Raw genomic sequence first — 20,176 nt, 5'->3', positions numbered from 1 at the left:
AGTCTTTCTTCCCTAAAAGGACATAATTAAAATATACAGAAGGGACTTCCGTCTCTGTCTATGAGAAAGTAACAGGGTCCAGAATTACCCTCCCTCCATAAACAACTAAAACATTGGGGGAACATACAAAACAACTATTTTCAGACTGTGGACAATACAGAAATGAGAGGAATTCTACCACAGCCCAAGCTTTCTGCCTGGAGGCAATTTCTTGACCACAGTGCAGGGAGGAAAGCCAAAGAGCCAATCGGTCTTGCTAGTTGAAGAAACAAAAGCTAGAGTTCAGGGGGATCCAGGTAGCTAGAACTTGCAGGTCAGAGTTCCAGAAAGAAAGAGGCTACAATCAGGAAGACCACCAGAAATATGAATATGGATCCAGTGGATTCTATGACTGAACGAAAATCTGCACATACCCAGGGTGAAAAATCTAAGAGGCCAAAGAACAACTTCCAGGGAAAGCACAATAAGTGGAAAGGTCACACAGGGCCGGGAGTTCTTAAAATTTCTACCGGCCAGTTTGGAGGACCTCACTGAATGTATGGGCATTTGGTAGACACTCCAGAACGTCACAGCTTAGCATGAGAGTGGATTAGCCAAACAGAGAGGGTAACGTCAGCAAGATGGCAGAATAGGAGGCAAGACCATCCTTTCCCCATGGAGACACCAATTCACCAACAAAACACGAACGAATTGTAAGAGATCCAGGTACCAGTTAAGTACCTGCACCCCTGGTGAGCACAAAACCAGCCACATTGAAGCAAGAAGGAAATTCATGGCACTCACTTGCCAGAGCCCCTCCCCCTGGCTCAGCACCACATGATGAGAAAGAAACTCCCAACTCCTAGCTTTTCCCTGAGGAGGGAAAGAGAAGAGTGAAACGTACATGAAACATCCAGACTTTCTTGGGGGCTGCCCAAGGGACTGGTTTCCATCTTGCCTAAATCTAAGCACTGACAAGAAAGGGCACCAGGCTGGGAGTCGCTAAGAACAAAGGTGATGATTTGGACTATCACACACTCATGCACCACTACCCCTCCCCTGGGAGAAAGGAGGAGACACACCCATCTCTCAGCTTCTCTCTGGGGAGAAACATGCATCCAATGTTCCAGCTTTTTGGGGGCTCCCAGAGGGACTGGTTTCTGTTTCACCCAACTCAGAGTGCTGATGGGAGCCCTCACATTCTAGATGCCTGGAGACTGATGAGAACAAAAAACAGTTGGGCAGCTTGCTGCTGTTCCAGAGGACCCACAATAAAGCAGAAAGAGGCCAGTACAGCTCACTGCCTTCTCTTTTGGGGGAGAAAGGAAAGAGCGAAGCATGCATCCAACATTTCAGCTTCCCAAGAGGTTGCCTGAGGGACTGGCTTCTATCTTGCCTGACCTGGAGTGCTGATGCCTGGAATACTCTAGCTGCCTGGGGGCCACTAGGAACAAAAAAGAAACGGGTAGCCTACTGTAGTTCCAGAAGCCCTGCAGTACCACCGATACAAGAGAAAACAAGAGATTATGAACTAATGAAAAAGAAACTGGCAAAATGTCTCTAGTTGGGAATTTACAACCAAAAGTGCAGAGAAGATGCATCCACAGAAAAGATTTAAGAGGCCCCCAGAATCTCCAGCTGGGCTGACTGGTGACTCTGGGGTGCAGGAGCATCAGCCTTTCCCTTTATGAAGCCAGCCTGTAAAGCCTCTGAGAGGCGGCTGTTTTTTCAAATGCATGGATCCCAAAACAAAGTAACAAGACACATGAAGAAACTGGGAAACATAGACAAAGCAAAGGAACAAAATAAATCTCCCAAAACCTATCCTAAAAATATATATATATGAATTACCTGACAAAAAATTCAACTCAAAATAACTGTCATAAAGGTGATCAACAAGCTAAGGAAAAAGAGCATGAACAAAATGAGAATATCAACAAAGAGACAGAAGAGTTCAGCAGTAGACTTGGTCAAGTAGAAGAAAGAATCAATGAACTTGAAGACAAGTCATCTGAAATTATTCAAAGGAGCAAAAAGAAAAGGAATGAAAAAAGCCTAAGTGACTTATAGGATGCCATCAAAGGGACCAATATACACATTATGGGAATCCCAAAAAGAGAAGAGAGAGATAATGAGGCAGAAAGCTTATTTGAAGAGATAATGGGTGAAAATTTCCAAAATCTGGAGGAAGAAATGGACATCCAGATTTAAGATGCCCAACAGACCCCAAAAAGATGAACCCAAAGAAGATCTCATGAAGACTAAAATCAAATTGTCAATTCGAAGACAAAGAATTTCGAAAGCAGCAAGAGAACAATGACTCATTAGGTACAAGGGAGCCCCTATGAGACTATCAGTGGATTCTCAGCAGAGTCCCTCAGGCCAGAGAAAGTGGATGAAAGTGCTGAAAGTAAAAAAAAAAAAAAAAAAGACAAAAAAAAACAGTGCAAACCCAAAATCCTCTATCTGCTAAAACTGTCCTTCAAAAATGAAGATTTAGCCCAGATAAACAAAAGCTGATGGAGTTCTTCGCCACTAGACCTGACTTACATGAAATGCTACAGGAAGTCCTTCAAGTAGAAATGAAAAGACACTAGATAGCAACACGAAAGTATGAAGCTCACTGTAAAGCCAAATATGTAGACAAATACAGAACACTGTAATACTGTAATGGTGGCGTGTAACTCACTCTTAACTCTCGTATAAAATTTAAAAGAAAAAAGTATAAAAATAACTATAAAAATATGTTAATGGATACACAATATAAAAAGATGTAATTTGTGACATCAATAACAAAGTGTAGGGGGAAGAGAAGTAAAAGAAAAGAGTTTTTGTTTGCAATTGAAAGTTAAGTTGTTATCAGCTTAAAATACACTGTTATAAATATAGATTTTATGTAAGCCCCATAGTAACCACAAAGAAAATAACCATAGAAGATACACACAAGAAAAGAAGAAAGGAATCAAAGCATGTCATTTATAAAATATCCATGATACACAAAGGAAGACAGCAAGGGAAGAAAAGAGGAAGAAAAAAGGTGTAAGACACACAGAAAACAATTAACAAAATGGCAATAGTAAATCCTCCCCTATGAGTAATTAACTCAAATGTAAATAGATTAAGTTCCCCAATAAAAAGATAAATTTGCTAAATGGATGAAAAAGAACAAGATCCAACCATATGCTATCTACAAGAGACTCATTTTATTTATTTATTTATTTTTTGAGGAAGATTAGCCCTGAGATAACATCTGCTGCCACTCCTCCTCTTTTTTGCTGAGGAAGACTGGCCCTGAGTAAACATCTGTGCCCATCTTCCTCTACTTCATAGGTGAGACGGCTGCCACAGCATGGCTTGCCAAGCAGTACCATGTCTGCACCCAGGATCCGAACTGTTGAACCCTGGGCTGCCAAAGCGGACCGTACAAACTTAACCGCTGTGCCACTGGGCCAGCCCCCAAGAGACTCATTTTAGATTTAAGGACACACAGAGGCTAAAAGTTAAAGGATGGAAAAGGATATTCCATGCATATGGTTACCATAAGAGAGCAGAGTGGCCACACTTAAATCACACAAGATGAACTTTAAGTCCAAAACTGTCATAAGAGAAAAAGAAGAAGATTATGTAATAATAAAAGGGTCAATTCACCAGGAAGATATAAAAACTGTAAATATACATACATATCCAACATGAGAACACCCAAATACACGAAGGAAACATCAAAAGAACTGAAGGGAGAAATAGACAGAAACACACTCATAGTAGGTTCAATGCCTCACTTTCGATAATAAACAGAACAGCCAGATAGATTAATAAAAAGAAAAAAGAGGACTTGAACAATACTATAGTCCAAATGGATCTAACAGACATGTACTGAAAGTCCTAACAAGAGCAGAACACATATTTTCTTCAGGTACACACAGAACACTCTCCAGGAAAGATCACATTAGGTCACAAAACAAGTCTTAACAAATTTAAGAAGATTAAAGTCATACCAAGTATCTTTTCTGACCACAGTGGAATGAAACTAGAAATCAACAGCAGAAGGAAAACTGGAAAATTCACAAATGTGTGGAAATTAAAACATTCCTGAACAGCCAATGGGACAAAGAAAAAATCAAAAGGAAAACCAGAATATATACTGAGAGAAAAGAAAATGAAAACACAACATACCAAAACTTATACAATGCAGCAACAGCAGTACTAAGAGGGAAGTTTAGCGCAGTAAATGCCTACATTAAAAAAGAAGAAAGATTTCAAATAAAGAACCCAACTTTACACCTCAAGGAACTAGAAAAAGAAAAAAAATTAAGCCCAAAGTTAGTAGAAGGAAGGAAATAATAAAGATTTAAGCAGAAATAGAGAACAGGAAAAAAAATCAATAAAATTAAGAGCTGGTTTTTGAAAAGATCAACAAAATTGACAAACCCTTAGCTAGACTTGAAGAAAAAGAGAGAAGACAAATAAATAAAATCAGAAGTGAAAGAGACATTATAACTGATGGCACAAAAATATAAAAGGATTATAAGAAACTGTGAACAATTATATGTCAAAAAATTTGATAACTCCAAAGAAATTAACAAATTCCTAAAAACATAGAACCTACCAAGACTGAATCATGAAGAAACAGAAAATCTGAACAGACCTATAAATGTTGAGCAGACTAAATCAAAAATCCCCCAATAGGGGCCAGCCTGGTGGCATAGTGGTTAAGTTCACACACTCTACCTCAGTGGCCCGGGGTTCTTGTGTTCAGGTTCTGGGTGCAGACCCACATACCGCTCATCAAGCCAAGCTGTGGTGGCACCCCACATACAAGGTAAAGGAAGACTGGCACAGATGTTGGCTCAGGGACAATATTCTTCATCAAAAAAACCCAACACTTCCCAACAAAGAGAAGCCCAAGACCAGATGGCTTCACCAGAGAATTCTACCGCACATTAAAGGAAGAATTAATGCCAGTCCTTCTCAAACCCTTCATAAAAACTGAAGAGAAGGAAACACATACAAATTCATTTTATGAGGCCAACATTATTCTAATACCAAAGCCAGACAAAGATAATACAAGAAAAGAAAACTATAGACCAATATCCCTGATGAATACAGACGCAAAAATCCTCAACAAATACTAGCAAACCAAATTCAACTACACATTCAAAGGATCATCACCATGACCAAGTGGGATTCATGCCTGGGATGCAAGGATGGGTCAGTATACGAAAATTAATCGATGTAACACACCACATTAACAGAACAAGGATAAAAATCACGTCATCTCAATAGACGCAGAAAAAGCATTTAACAAAATTCAACACCCTTTCATAATAAAAATACTCAACAAAATAATAAGGAAACTACATCAACACAATAAAAGCCATCTATGAAAAGCCCACAACTAACATCATACTCAATGGTGAAAAACTAAAAGCTTTTCCATTAGGATCAGGAGCAAGGCAAGGATGCCCTCTCTCACCACTTCTACTCAACATAGTACTGGAAGTCCCAGCTAGAGCAATTATACATGAAAAACAACTAGAAAAAATCCAAATCACAAAGGAAGAAGTAAAATTATCTCTGTTCACAGATGACATTATCTCATATGTAGAAAAAACTAAAGATTCCACAAAAAAAATTGTTAACATAAATGTATTCAGCAAATAAGTATTTTCAGAAAATATATGTATTCAGCTGGATACAAAAACAATTAAAAAATCAGTTGCACTTCTATAAACTAACAATGAGTAATCCGGAAAAGATATTAAGAAAACAATCCCGTTTACAATAGCATCAAAAAGAATTAAATACTAGGAATAAACTTAACCAAGGAGGCAAAAGATGAGTACACTGAAAACTACAACACTGCTGAAAGAAATTAAAGGAGACACTAATAAATGAAAGACAGTCCATGTTCATCCACTGGACAACTTAATATTGTTAAAATGATAGAAAATGACAAGCAACCTATTGAGTCAATGCAATCCCTATCAAAATCCCAATGGCATTTCTTGCAGAAATAGAAAAATCAATCCTAAAATTCATATGGAACCACAAAGGACCTCAAACAGCCAAAACAATCTGAAAGGCAAATGAAGCTGACACCTCACATTTCCAGACTTCAGAACTTGTTACAAAGCTACAGTAATCAAAACAGTGTGGTACTGCATAAAGAAATACAGACCAATGGAACAAAACAGAGAGCCCAGAAATCAACCCACACATATAAAATCAAATGCTCTTTGACAAGGGTGCCAAGAGGACACAATGGAGAAAGGACAGGCTCTTCAACAAAAGATGGCCGGGAAAACTGGATTTCCACATGAAAAAGAATGAAAACTTAAAACTATAAAGCTCCCAGAACAAAACCAAGGGGAAAAGCTTCATAACATTCATCTTGAGAATGATTTCCTGGATGTGACACCAAAAGCCAAGGCAACAAAAGCAAAAATACATGTGTGATTTCATCAAACTAAAAAGCTTCTGCACAGTAAACAATGAACAAAATAAAAAACAACCTACAAAATAGACAAAATATGTGCAAACCATATATCTGATAAAAAGTTAACATCCAAAATATATAAGGAATGTCTGTAACTCAATAGTGAAAAAAAAAATAACCTGATTTAAAATGGGCAAAGGACTCATTTCTCCAAAGATATACAAATGGCCAACAGGTATATCAAAAGATGCTCAACAGCACTAATCCTGCAGGAAATGCAAACCAAAACCACACGAGATATCACCCCACACCTGTTAGGATAGCCATTATCAAAAAAAAAACAGAAAATGACAAGTGTTGGTGAAAATGTGGAGAAATTATAACACTTGTGCACTGTTGATGGGAATGTAAAACAGTGTAGCCACTATGGAAAACAGTAAAAAGGCTCCTCAAAAAATTAAAAATAGAATTATCATATGATCCAACAATACCACTTCTGGGTATTTATCCAAAAGAATTGAAAACAGGATCTCAAAGAGAGATTTGCACTCCTGTCTTCACAGCAGCATTATTCACAATAGCAAAAGGTGGGTGCAAGCCAAGTGTTCAACAACAGATGAATGGATAAGGAAAATGTGATATATACATACAATGAAATATTATTCAGCCTTAACAAATAAAGAAATCCTGTCATAGGCTACAACATGGATGAACCTTGAGGACAGTAAGCTAAGTGAAACAAGCCTAAAGCAGAAGGACAAATACTGCATGATTCTACTTACATGAGGTATCTGGTCAAACTCACAAAAGCATAAAGTAGAACAGTTGTTGCTAAGGCTGGGAGTTGGGGGGAATGCAGAGTTGCTGTGCAACGGGTATAGAATTTCAGTGATGCAAGATCAAAAAGTTCTAAAGATCTGCTATACAACAATGCACATATAGTTAACAATACTGTATTGTACACTTAACAGTTTGTTAATATGGGAGATTTCATGTTATGTGTTTTTTACCACTCCTCCCAAAAAAATGCCTTATAAAAAAAGGCTATTGTAGGGGCCGGCTGAGTGGTGCAGCGGTTAAGTGCACACGTTCCGCTTCGGTGGCCCGGGGTTCACTGGTTGAGATCCCAGGTGCGGACATGGGACTACTTGGCAAGCCATGCTGTGGTAGGCGTCCCACATATAAAGTAGAGGAAGATGGGCATGGATGTTAGCTCAGGGCCAGTCTTCCTCAGCAAAAAGAGGAGGAGTGGCAGCAGATGTTAGCTCAGGGCTAATCTTCCTCAAAAGAAAGCTATTCTACACCCACCCTAACAAAGCTTAAAAACAAAACTTGACAGGATCAAATCTGATAGGCAAGTAACTTAACTGCCTGCCAATAACAAAGCCCAATACTCCAATAAAGTACATAACAAATCTAGACTCTCAAAAATGTAAACACTACAATGGCAAGCATCCAATCAAAAATCATCAGACACACAAAGAAACAAGAAAATGTGGTCTATAGTCAGGAAGGGGAAAAAAAGAATCAATCAATAGATACAGACTTAGAAATGACAAAGACAGTGGATGAGCAGACAGAGAGGTAAACCAGCTACCAGAAATAAGTTCAATATATTCAAGGATTAAAATACACACACCTACACACAAACCTAATGAGGAAAGAAATGGAAGATACGTAAAACGTGAAATTTCTAGGGGCTGGCCCAGTGGCATAGTGGTTAAGTCTATGCACTCTGCTTTGACAGCCCAGGGTTCGCCAGTTTGGATCCTGGGTGCGAACATGGCACCACTTGGCAAAAAGCCATGCTGTGGTAGGCGTCCCATGTATAAAGTAGAAGAAGATGGGCATGGGTGTTAGTTCAGGGCCAGTCTTCCTCAGCAAAAAGAGGGAGATTGGGAACAGATGTTAGCTCAGGACCAATCTTCCTCACCAAAAAAAGAAAGAAATTTCTAGAGACAATCAATACAATAACTGAAATGAAAACTTCACTGGATGAGACTAACACCTGATGAGACACTGGAGAATAAAAGATCAATAAACTTGAAGTCACAGCAATAGAAATTATCCAAAATTAAGCACAGAAAGGGGAGGAGGCGAAAAACAAAAAAGAATGTCTGTAGGTAAATATCAAGCAGTTGAATTAAGTGTAATTAAGCTCAAACAAAGTATAATTAGAATTGGGGTGGGGCATGAAGGTGTGGGTGTGAACAGAAAAATATTCAAAGATAAAAGGGCTAAAACTTTTCCAAATATAAACTCACAGATTGAAGAAACTCATTGGACCCCAAGCAGGACAACCATAAAGTAAACCACAATAAAGGACATTACAAATTTCTAAAAACCAGTGATAAAGAGAAAATCTGAAAAGCAGCCAGAGGAAAAATGGCACATTATATACAGAAAGCTATAAACAAGAGAACCACATCTGGTTTCGTCTGAAACCAATAAAGTCAGAAAACAGTAGAATGACATTCTGAAATGAAAAAAAAAAATGTTAACCTTGAATTCTATCTGTATCCATTGAAATCATCCTTCAAAAAGCAATGAAATAACTTCGTCGGACAAACAAAAGCTGAGAGAATTCTTTAGCAGCTATCTGTACTACAAGAAACGTAGCAGAGAGAATAAAAATGATACCAGAAGGAAACTCTGATATATACAAAGAAGAGTATCAGAAATGATAAATATGTGGGTAAATATAAAAGACATTTTATTCATTTCTTAATTTATTTAAGAGATAATGGACTGGGGCCAGCCCAGTGGCGTAGTGGTTAAGTTCACAGACTCTGCTTTGGTGGCCTAGGGTTCAGATCCTGGGTGCAGTCCTACATACCACTCACCAAGCAATGCTGTGGCAGCATCACACAGAAGAGCTAGAAGGACTTACAGCCAGGATATACAACTAGGTACTGGGGCTTTGGGGAGAAAAAACAAAAAGAGGAAGACTGGCAACAGATGTTTGCTCAGGGCCAATCTTCCTCATCAAAAACCATACCTTTAAAAAAGAAAAAGATAAGGGACTGTTCTAACATAAATATAATAACAATGTATTGTGGTGTCTATAACATATGCACATGTGAAAGACAATAGGATGACAGGAAGGGGTAACAGAAGTACACAACTGTAACAGTTTTAATTCTTTTTTTTTGTTGAGGAAGATTAGCCCTGAGCTAACCACTCCCAATCCTCCTCTTTTTGCTGAGGAAGACTGGCCCTGAACTAACACCCATGCCCATCTTCTTCTACTGTATACATGGGACCCCTGCCACAGCATGGCTTTTTGCCAAGTGGTGCCATGTTCGCACCCAGGATCAGAACTGGCGAACCCTGGGCTGCTGAGAAGCGGAACGTGCAAACTTAACTGCTGCGCCACCAGGTCAGCCCCCACAACTGTAACCGTTTTACACTCTTCAGGTGGCATAATTTTGTTTGAAGGGAGAGTGTAATAACTTAAGATGCATATTTTAAACCACTAAAATAATAAAACTAACAAGTTCATCGTGAAAAAGATTTAATACTTTAAAAAATGTTCAATTACTTTTTTAAAAGGCAGGAAGAGAGAAAAGAATAGATGGACAAACAAAAAAAAAAAGCAAGGTAGTACATCTAAATCCAGCTTTATCAATAATTAACTTTCTGCAATGATGGAAATGTTCTATATCTGCACTGTCCAATACAGTAGTCACTAGTCACATGTGGCTATTCAGCACTTGAAATGTGGCTAATGCAGCTGAGAAACTAAAGTTTTAATTTTATTTAACTTAAATTCACTTTAATAGCCACACACACCTAGCAGCTACTATATTAAATAGGTCTAAATATTCCAAGTAAAAATAGATATTGCCAGAATGAATTAAAGGGCAAGACTCAAATATACGCTGTCTAAAAAAGCTCAATTTAAATATCAAGACACAGATAGGTCAGAAGTAAAAGGATGGTTTATGGACAGCTAATATTCGACAAGGGAGCGAAGAGCGTACGACAGAGAAAGGAGAGTCTCTTCAATAAATGGTGTTGGGAAAACTGGACAGCCACATGCAAAAGAATGAAAGTAGACCAGTACCTTACACCATGCACAAAAATCAACTCAAAATGGATTAAAAGACTTGAATGTAGGACCCGAAACCATGAAACTTCTAGAAGAAAACACAGGCAGTACACTCTTTGACATTGGTCTAAGCAGCATATTTTCAAGTCCCATGTCTGACCAGCCAAGGGAAACAAAAGAAAAAAATGAAGAAATGGGACTACATCAAACTAAAAATCTTCTGCACAGCAAAGCAAACCATCAAAAAACTGAAAAGACAACCTAACAATTGGGAGAAGATATTTACAAACAACATATCAGATAACGGGTTAATATCCAAAATATACAAAGAACTCATACAGCTCAACAACAAAAAAACCAACAATCCAATTAAAAAATGGGCAAAGGATCTGAACAGAGATTTCTCCGAAGAAGATATACGGATGGCCATCAGGCATATGAAAAGATGCTCAACATCATTAGCTATCAGGGAAATGCAAATCAAAACTACAATGACCTCACTCCAGTCAGAATGGCTATAATTAACAAGACAGGAAACAACAAATTTTGGGGAGGATGTGGAGAGAAGGGAACCCTTGTTCACTGCTGGTGGGAGTGCAAACTGGTGCAGCCACTATGGAAAGCAGTATGGAGTATCCTCAGAAAATTAAGAATAGATCTACCATATGATCCAGCTATTCCACTGCTGGGTATTTATCCAAAGAACTTGAAAATGCAAAGGCATAAAGATACTTGCACCCCTATGTTCATTGCAGCATTATACACAACCTAGGTGCCCATCAAGGGACGAATGGATAAAGAAGATGTGGTATTTATACACGATGGACTACTGCTCAGCCATAAGAAATGATGAAATCTGGCCATTTGTGACAAAATGGATGGACCTTGAGGGTACTATGCTGAGCGAAATAAGTCAGAGGGAGAAAGTCAAATACCATATGATCTCATTCATAAGAAGAAGATAAAAACGACGACAAACAAACACATAGCACTGGAGATGGGACTGGTGGTTACCATAGGGAAAGAAGGGAGGGGGGAGGGCAAAAGGGATGATTAGGCTCACATGTGAGGGGATGGACTATAACTAGTTTTTGGGTGGTGAACATGATGTAATCTACACAGAATTCGAAATATATTATGATGTACATCCGAAATAAATAAATAAATAAAAAGAATTAAAAGGATGGAAAAAGAAAAAGATAAACCATACAAACATTAATCTTAAAGAAGTGGGAGTGGCTACACTAATACCAGAAAAAAGACTTCAGAAGAAGGAATATGACCAGGGATAAAGAGAGACATTTCATGATAATGGAACAGTCAATTCATCAAGTAGATAAAATATCTGTAAGTGTGTATGCACCTAATAAAACTGTTTCAAAATACATAAAGCAAAAACCTAGAAAAGGGAAAGGAAAAATAGACAAATTCACAATTATAGTTGGAGATTTCAACATTCCTCTCTTCATATAGACAAAATAATAGAGAATCAATACAGACACAGAAGACCTAAATAGCACTATCAACCAACTTGACCTAATTGACGTTTATAGAACATCTCACCCAACTACAGCAGAATAGGTATTCCTTTCAAGTATACACAAAGCGTTAACCACAAAAGACCTATGCCGGGCCATAAGACAAGTTTTGGAGATTTTAAAGAACTGAAATCAAACAAATTAAGTTCTCTGACCAGAACATGATTAAATTAGACATTAGTAACAGGAAGATATCAGGAATATTTCCAAATATTTGGCAATTAAACGGCAGATTTCCAAATAAGTCATAGGTCAAAGAAGAAATCAGAAAAGACATTGGAATATATTTAAACTAAATAAAAATGAAAACACACTTATCAAAATTTGTGGGATGCAGCCAAAGCAAGGCTAAGGGGGAAATTTATAGCTTTAAAAGCTTATATCAGAAAAGAAGAAAGGTCTAATGTCAAAGATCTCAGCTTCTATTTTAAGAAGCTGGAAATATAAGAGCAAATTAAACTCAAATAAGTAAAGGGAAGGAAAGAAACAATAAAGATAAAAGAGTATAAATCAATGAAACACAAAAAGATAAAATATAGAAAACAATGACCCAAAAGCTGGTTCTTTGAAAAGAGCAATAAAATTAATAAGCTTCTAGCTAGATCAATCAAGGGAAAAAGAGAAAATACACATTTCCAGTACATAAATAAAGGGGGACATTACTCCAGATCCTCCAGACGTGAAAAGCACAATAGGAAATAGTATTAAAAAAAAAAACACTATGCCAATAAACTCAACAGCTTAGATTAAATCAATAAGTTTCTTGAAAGGAATTCAAAGCTGTTCTAATATTCAAAAATCAATCAATGTAATTAATCATATTATAAAATAAAGTAAATCATATGAGCATTTCCATAGATGCAGAAAACAAACTTGACAAAATTAACACCCATTCGTGATTTAAAAAAAATTTCTCAGCTAATTAAGAGCATAGAGGAACTGCCTCAACCTCATAAATTTATGAAAATGTATTAAGAATATGATAAAACTTATAGCAAAGAATCTACTTAAAAGACTGAATGCTTTCCCTATAAAATTGGGAGTAAGAAAAGTACGTCCACCACACTACTTCTGTTTAACACTGCACTAGAGGTACCAGCCTGTGTACACGAAGAAGAAATACAAGGCATACAGATTAGAAAGGAAGAAGGAAAATGTCTTTACTCACAGATGACATGATTGTGTATGCAAGAATTCCTAAGGAACAAAAAAAGATGCTGATATTTAAAAGTCAATTTAGCAAGATCACAAAAGGTCAACACAAAAAAATGTATTTCTATGTGCAAGATCTGTGCACAGAAAACTGTAAACAACATTGTGGTGAGAAATTAAAGAAAAGCTAGAGTGGAGGGATATACCACTTTCCTATATTGAAGGCTCAACACTGTTAAGATGTCAATTCTCCCCAGACTGATCTCTAGATTCAGTGCAATCCCAATGAACACCTTCACAGGCTTTTTTGCAGACACTGACAATCAGATTCCAAAATTTATATGGAAATGCACATAAAATGCAAAGATCCTAAAAGAATCAAAATAATTTTGATAAAGAAAAACAAAGTTGGAAAACTTACAATGCCTAACTTCAAGACTTACTCAAAGCTACAGTAATTAAGACAGTGTGGTATTAGCACAAGGATAGACATACAGATCAGTGGAATAGACAAAGAATCCAGAAACAAATCCACACAGGATTCCCTGAGGCCATACTGACTGAGATGGGGAAAACTCTATCAAGTGATAGAAATGCTCAATATCTTAATTGTAGTGGTTACATGGTACATACATTTGTCATAACTCATTGACACTTGTGCACTTGACTTTGCACTTAAAATGGATGCATTTTACTATATGTAAATTATACCAAAAAAGATGTGTTTAATACACATTTAGAAACAATCCCCACAACTGACCTTGGTTACTAATGTGAACCTGTCTAAAAGGAAACTAACATTTATCAAGAGCCTATAATGTGCCAGGCACTGGGGTCTGCACATTAAATTCTCACAGTCATTTTCTAAGGCAGAAATTACTTACCAGATTTTTACTTTTGAAGAAATGTTGGGCATTTGCAAACTAACCCGCCTAGTAAGTGAGGGGTGAAGGTGAAGCCTGAATATATTTCTAACGCCCGTGTTGCTACGACCGCCAGCCTCTCATTACATCTTGTCTATAGAGAGCTATTACTATCCACTAAAATAATTTTTTAAATCTAACTTTTTTTTACATATGTTTTTGCATGTATCTGTCTTTTTTTGGCTGGGAAAGCTAACGTTGCTCATTGTCCTCTCTTTTTTTTTCCCCTTCTCCCCAAAGCCCCAGTACATAGGTGTATATTCTAATTCTAAGTCCTTCTAGTTCTTCTATGTGAGCTGCCACCGCAGCATGGCTACTGACAGACGAGTGAGTGGTGTGGCTCTGTACCTGGGAACCAAACCTAGGCCACCAATGCAGAATACACTGAATTTTAACCACTAGGCCATCAGGGCTGGCTCATAACTTGTTGGGTTTTTTGGTTTGTTTTTTTTTTTTTTTGAGGAAGATTAGCCCTGAGCTAACTACTGCTAATCCTCCTCTTTTTGCTGAGGAAGCCTGGCCCCGAGCCAACATCCATGCCCATCTTCCTCTACCTTATATGTGGGACACCTACCACAGCATGGCTTTTGCCAAGCAGTGCCATGTCTGCACCCGGGATCCAAACCGGCGAATCCCAGACCGCCGAGAAGCGAAACATGTGCACTTAACTGCTATGCGCCACTGGGCCAGCCTCTGTTTTTTTTTTCTAACTTTCCAAGACAAATCAACTTGAAAATAGAGAACAAGAAAAATCATGAGCCTAGATTATCCATAAACTGGATGTCCAGCTCCTGAAAAATGACAAGGTCACCCCTAAGTGCTAAATACCTCAAGCTATAGTAATACATACTAGACTCAAAGAGAACTACACACATATTGCCATATATGAGCCTTCCCAGCATTACACAGCAAATTAAGTGATAAACTGTCTATAACACTCTTCACTGGTAGAATTCTCCCACTGGGATTTTTAAACTTTGAAATTCTATACCAAGGACTACTTAGTTGAACTACCTATCTGTTATCCTATTAATAACAAAAATTCTCAAATTTAACATCTAAAAGTGCTTAGCAAATAAAGAACCATATATCATGACCAAAACCTTTATGGCCATAAATGTTACAAAAGGCATAAAAATATCCAGGAGGGAGGTGATAGAAAATATAGGATTCTTATAAAGAACTTCGATATTCAAGGGGCCAGCCTGGTGGCACAGCAGTTAAGTTCGCACATTGCGCTCCAGCAGCCCAGGGTTTGCCGGTTCAGATCCCAGGTGGGGACCTATGCACCACTTGTCAAGCCATGCTGTGGCAGGCATCCCACGCACAAAGTAGAGGAAGATAGGCACTGATGTTAGCTCAGGGCCAGTCTTCCTCAGCAAAAAAAGGAGGACTGGTGCCAGATGTTAGCTCAGGGCTAATCTTCCAAGAAGAACAAAAAAACTTCAATATTCAAGAGGAAGGTGGTAGAAAAGATCTTCTGAAAACTTTAAGACAGAGGGGCTAAATGTGAGATATAAATATGTATATTTATCTTTGGTATTAAATTAACACTACCTTACATAAAAAACACATTTTTATTATCTCACAGACACAACACATACTTACAGTTATGTGAACACTGAGGAATCATCATTGCAATGTTGAAATATTCAAAGCAAATTCCACACCGCAGCAAATCATCTATTGTCTGAAACGCAAAAATGCATATGTACCTATCAGAAAGACACCAAGGTTGGAACGTATGCCACAGAACTCCTTCTCCATACCCTAAAAAGTAATTTAGTAATACGTCTTTGTCAACTAGACAAACTCAAAAGCTAACTCCACGTAAACTGCTGGGGATCTTGACAAACAGAGAAAAACCACCCCCATGTGACTTACACATTCAAATCTCAGGTTACCCCAAATGCTCTCGACAGACAAAGCCGACACTGTACAGATTCCTGTTCATACAGTCAACCTTTCACAAAAGGTCTGCTCTCTTCCTGCTCCACTTCCCATGTGTTTCCAGCTCTGACTCCCAGCCTCCTCTTCAGACCCTACTCCCTGGCCCACAGCCACTGTTGGGTGGAAGGTACCAGTAGCCATTCACCACAGACGTTAAGGACCAAATCAGAGAACACCAAAGCCAAACATTAGAAATTACCTAGGTAAAACCCTTATTTGACAAATGAATAAACATGTATCCAAAGCTGACACACACACTGGGCACGAGTCAAGCCAGGACTAAACCTCCCTTCTCCCTACCAGCAGTCAGTCCAGTGCTTTCTGCACAGTACTACACATTACTACACGGTGCAGCCCAATGAGGAAGCCGTGGGAAGAGCAGAGCCAGTGTCTGCAGAGGGAGGTGAAGAAATAGACCACCTGGAAAGTCAGACAGATGTCAACCTGGAATGCAACCCAAACAGGAAAGGATCTGTCCTCGCAGCCTAAAACCTTCGAAACCATTTCAAATAAAATGTTACTCCATTCAATAGAATACTGAGCAGATATTTAAGAGGAAAAAAAAAAAAGAGGGAGCTCTCTTGTGTACTGATATGGAAAGACTACCAAGATAAGTGAAAAAAGGAAGTAGGGTACAGACAGTACACATGGTATGCTACCTTTTGTTAAAAAGGGAGGGAGAATAAGAATGTATTCTATTTTTATCCTGTATATATAAAGAAATTCTGAAAAGACACTCAAGAAAGTAATAAATAATGGTTACAGGGGTCAGGAAACTGGACAGATGAGGGACAAGGTGGGAGGGAGACTTTTACTTTTCATTTCACGTAGTTTTTGAACCATGTGAGTATATTATCTAAATTTTAAGAACACAAACAAAAAAAGACTAATGTCACCAATAGTCCATATAATGAAATATTACATAGCCATTACAAACAAAAAAAAGACATGCTTTCAAAAATAATTAATGCCATGGGAAAATGTTTTTGTGCTTTAATGGAAACTTAAAAAAATGAGAGAAAAAGCTACAATAATATATAATAATAGAACTATGTTGTTGAATCTCCATAACAATCTTAGCAAGTCCATAGCATCTGTATCCCAATTGTGCAGACAAGCCCTGTAGAGCTTATAAGTGGTTGGATCAAACCCAAGAGGTTGACTCCAAAGTGGGCCCAAATTCTAAATGCATAAACACCCTGCAGATATGTGTGTGCATGAGCAAGAAAAACTGAAGGAAAATAAGAGAAAACGTTAAACAGAGGTTATCTCTGGATGGGAGGAGGATGGGTAATTTTCATTTTCCCCGTCATCTTACTCTGAATTTTAATTTTTTGCTACTCTATACACATACTACATTTATAATTTGTCAAAAACAGAAATTTTGGTTACAATAAAACCAGAGAAATAAACATTAAAACGCCAAAATCTACCATTATTTTGGATGGTAAGCTACCAGTGACACAAAAAGCTGGACTGTATTGAAGATCAATTGAAAGTAGAGACAGGAGAGGAGGCCAGAGCCCTGGCATCGGGTCTATTGTTCTCTCTTCTCTATAACCCTCCTCTTCTGGAGGAGCAGTGGCTCTGACAGATCTGCTCACCAAGATCTGTGCAAGGTGACACTGCATCAAATGAGCTATAACATTCTTGTATAAATTTCCAGTCATGCCATTTCAAGACAGTAAAATGCATACCACATGTGCCTCAACTAAAAAAAAAAAAAAGGCTGAATAGAGAGTGGTCAAGCAGATGCCCCAGGATTTCTCTAACTGAGAGAGAGAAAGTGGAAGGAGGAAGTGGGTAATGGGTGAAAAGACTAAATAATTACAGCAAAGGCTCTTAAGTTTTTTGGGTCACAGATCCCTTTGAAAAATGGATGAAAACTATAGACTTCTCAGAAAAACATACGACATAGACAAAAATTTTATAAATAACTCCAGATACCAAAGTCTTTCCATGGATCCTAGGTCAGGAACTACGGATTTGGGAGTCAGATTTCTACTGAATATAAAAAAGAACTTCAAACAGAGCTACTTCTGGGAGCAGCTAGTGTTTGTCCCTGGAGGAGTTCAAGCAAAAACTAGAGGAGAAATTGGCAGATATGTTATAAAAGGGATTAAAACACTGGAGAGCGCTGGCTTTCCAACCTTAAGATTCCACAATTCTAACATGGGCTTAATCAACTTCATCACTGAACCCCCTCTGGTGCTGAACCCTATTAAGCGCTGTGGTGAGACAGCAAAGCCAGAGAAGACCTGGAACCTGCCTCTATAGAACACTGTGGAATCTATAAATCCATGAAATATGCTCACATCTACAAAGCAGGTAGCTTTACAAATTACAAAGCTTTCACTTCCTTTATCCAATTCAGTCTTCACAACAACAAATAAAAAGGGAGAAATACTCAACGTTAAACATGTTAAGTGCTAATAATAATAATAAAGATATATAACTGAAGGCTTACTCCCTTCCAGATACCTTCAGTCAATTACCAAATAATTTCTGAGCATCCACTATGTGCCAGGCGCTCTGTTAAGCACAGTGAAAAAAGACAAACAGGATCCCTATCCACATACATCAATTCATTTAACCAACCCTATAAACTGTTTTATTTTTGTCTCCAGTTTATAGCTGAGGAAATTCAGGCTCAGAGGTTAGGTAATTAACTCACCATCACACAGTTAAACAAGAGGCAGAGACCAGATTTAACCCACAACCACTGGCACTCAAATCTCTGCTCTTCTCCACTGCAGCTTGGGGCCAAGCCCACCACAACTTCAAAACTACAGTTTTCTTAAGTTCTTCCACAACGTCAGCTTTTCACCACGGGGATATCTCAAGTCCTCAAGCACTGTAGATGACAGTGATGACAGCAGGAAAAACAAGGCCTAATACTTACTTTAATCTCTCCCAAGTCCCTTACTTAATCCTCAAAATCAGCCTTATGAGTCAGTGGGACAGATACAATTCCCAAGTTTACAGAAACTGAGGAACAAAAGGAGAAAGTGATCTTCCCCACAGCCACAAACAGAAATATCACACAGCAAGGAGAAAGACCAAGCAACGGAGTCCTAGTTAACGCAGCCAAGTGTATTTGCTCTTAACCAAACCCAGCAGGAACCCAGGGCTCAGCACTAACGTAAATGGAAACTGGTATGACTTGCTAAAAACGAAGTAGCCACAAAAATAAGTGTTAAGTGAAATAATTCGGTGAAATAAAAGGCTAGCGCTGACTCTGAGTCCTGATCTCTTTGAGAGAGAGCGATGCACAACTGTTAGGAGTTAGGCCACATCAGGGAGGAGTCAGGACCAACCAGCGCTAGGCTTCAGGAGGGTAATTAGAAGAAATCAAAGAGAATGTAAAGGAGACCACCTGCGTAGCTAGGGGATTAAATAAACGTTATCTGATGCAGGGTCCACCCGAAATCACGTCCGGTGTCACTAGGAGAAATTCTCAACTAACGTACCGCGAGAGTTTACAGAACGCTCGGCACACATTAAGCCTTCAGGGAGGATTAGCTGTCATGTCGTTTTCAGTGTTCAGAGTAACTGTTTTTCTCGAGGTCGCTGTTATGGCTGCTGCTGAACCGCAGAATACCCGACTCCACATGACGGCCAACTTCAACACACCATACGGGACCGAGGCCTGCCCCCGTTACTTCTCAGGGGAGGAAACTGAAGCCCAGAGCCAGGCAGTCGGCAAGCGGCAGAGAAGAGCCGGGTACCCAGGCCCAGCTCGCGCCTCGCCCTTTCTCCGCCTCAAGGCGGGGCAGGCTTCCCGTGGACACCTGGGCGCCCCCAACCTCCCCGAGGCTCTCACCTTCATGACTGCCAGGCCTGGAGGCCACCGAGGCTCCGCCAGGGAGTCCATGGTCTCTCCTGAAGAAGCTGGAGGGTCCGCCATCCACTGGCCTCCCGCGCTCCACCGCCACTCGAAATTCCCCGCGCTACTGAGATACGTAAGCATTCCGCGACGCGCCCAAACCGTGCGCAATGTCTGCCGGGAGTTGTAGTACGTGGGCGGAGCTCAGCCAACGATGCTCTCACTGCGCACGCGCCAGACTTCTGTCTGGCCTCTCTTGGCAGAACGTGAGTGGTTAAAAAACCCACTTCCGGTTTTGTACCAGACCATTGACAAATAAAT

General features: G+C 39.0%; 1 protein-coding gene across 6 annotated transcripts in view; it reads right to left on the bottom strand.

The window, feature by feature from the left end:
- Window positions 1-19,968, bottom strand: part of RAD18 (RAD18 E3 ubiquitin protein ligase) — a 150,855-nt gene extending 130,887 nt beyond the window's left edge. For 3 of the 6 annotated variants that reach the window (XM_046643122.1, XM_046643205.1, XM_046643282.1), the window contains exons 1-2: window positions 19,853-19,968; window positions 15,688-15,769 (exon numbers count right to left, since the gene is read on the bottom strand). In XM_046643122.1, the coding sequence (XP_046499078.1) occupies window positions 15,688-15,769; window positions 19,853-19,936 (166 nt within the window). In that variant the 5' untranslated portion in view covers window positions 19,937-19,968. Of the gene's footprint in view, window positions 1-15,687; window positions 15,770-19,852 lie in introns of those variants that run through there. The other 3 variants (XM_046643377.1, XM_046643470.1, XM_046643561.1) reach the window with 2 other exon arrangements.
- Window positions 19,969-20,176: the final 208 nt, after the last annotated feature.

The sequence above is a fragment of the Equus quagga genome, chromosome 1, assembly GCF_021613505.1.
Source record: "Equus quagga isolate Etosha38 chromosome 1, UCLA_HA_Equagga_1.0, whole genome shotgun sequence".
Taxonomy (NCBI): domain Eukaryota; kingdom Metazoa; phylum Chordata; class Mammalia; order Perissodactyla; family Equidae; genus Equus; species Equus quagga.
Note: the sequence above shows the minus strand (reverse complement) of the source record. Positions and strands in the feature narration are given on the sequence as shown.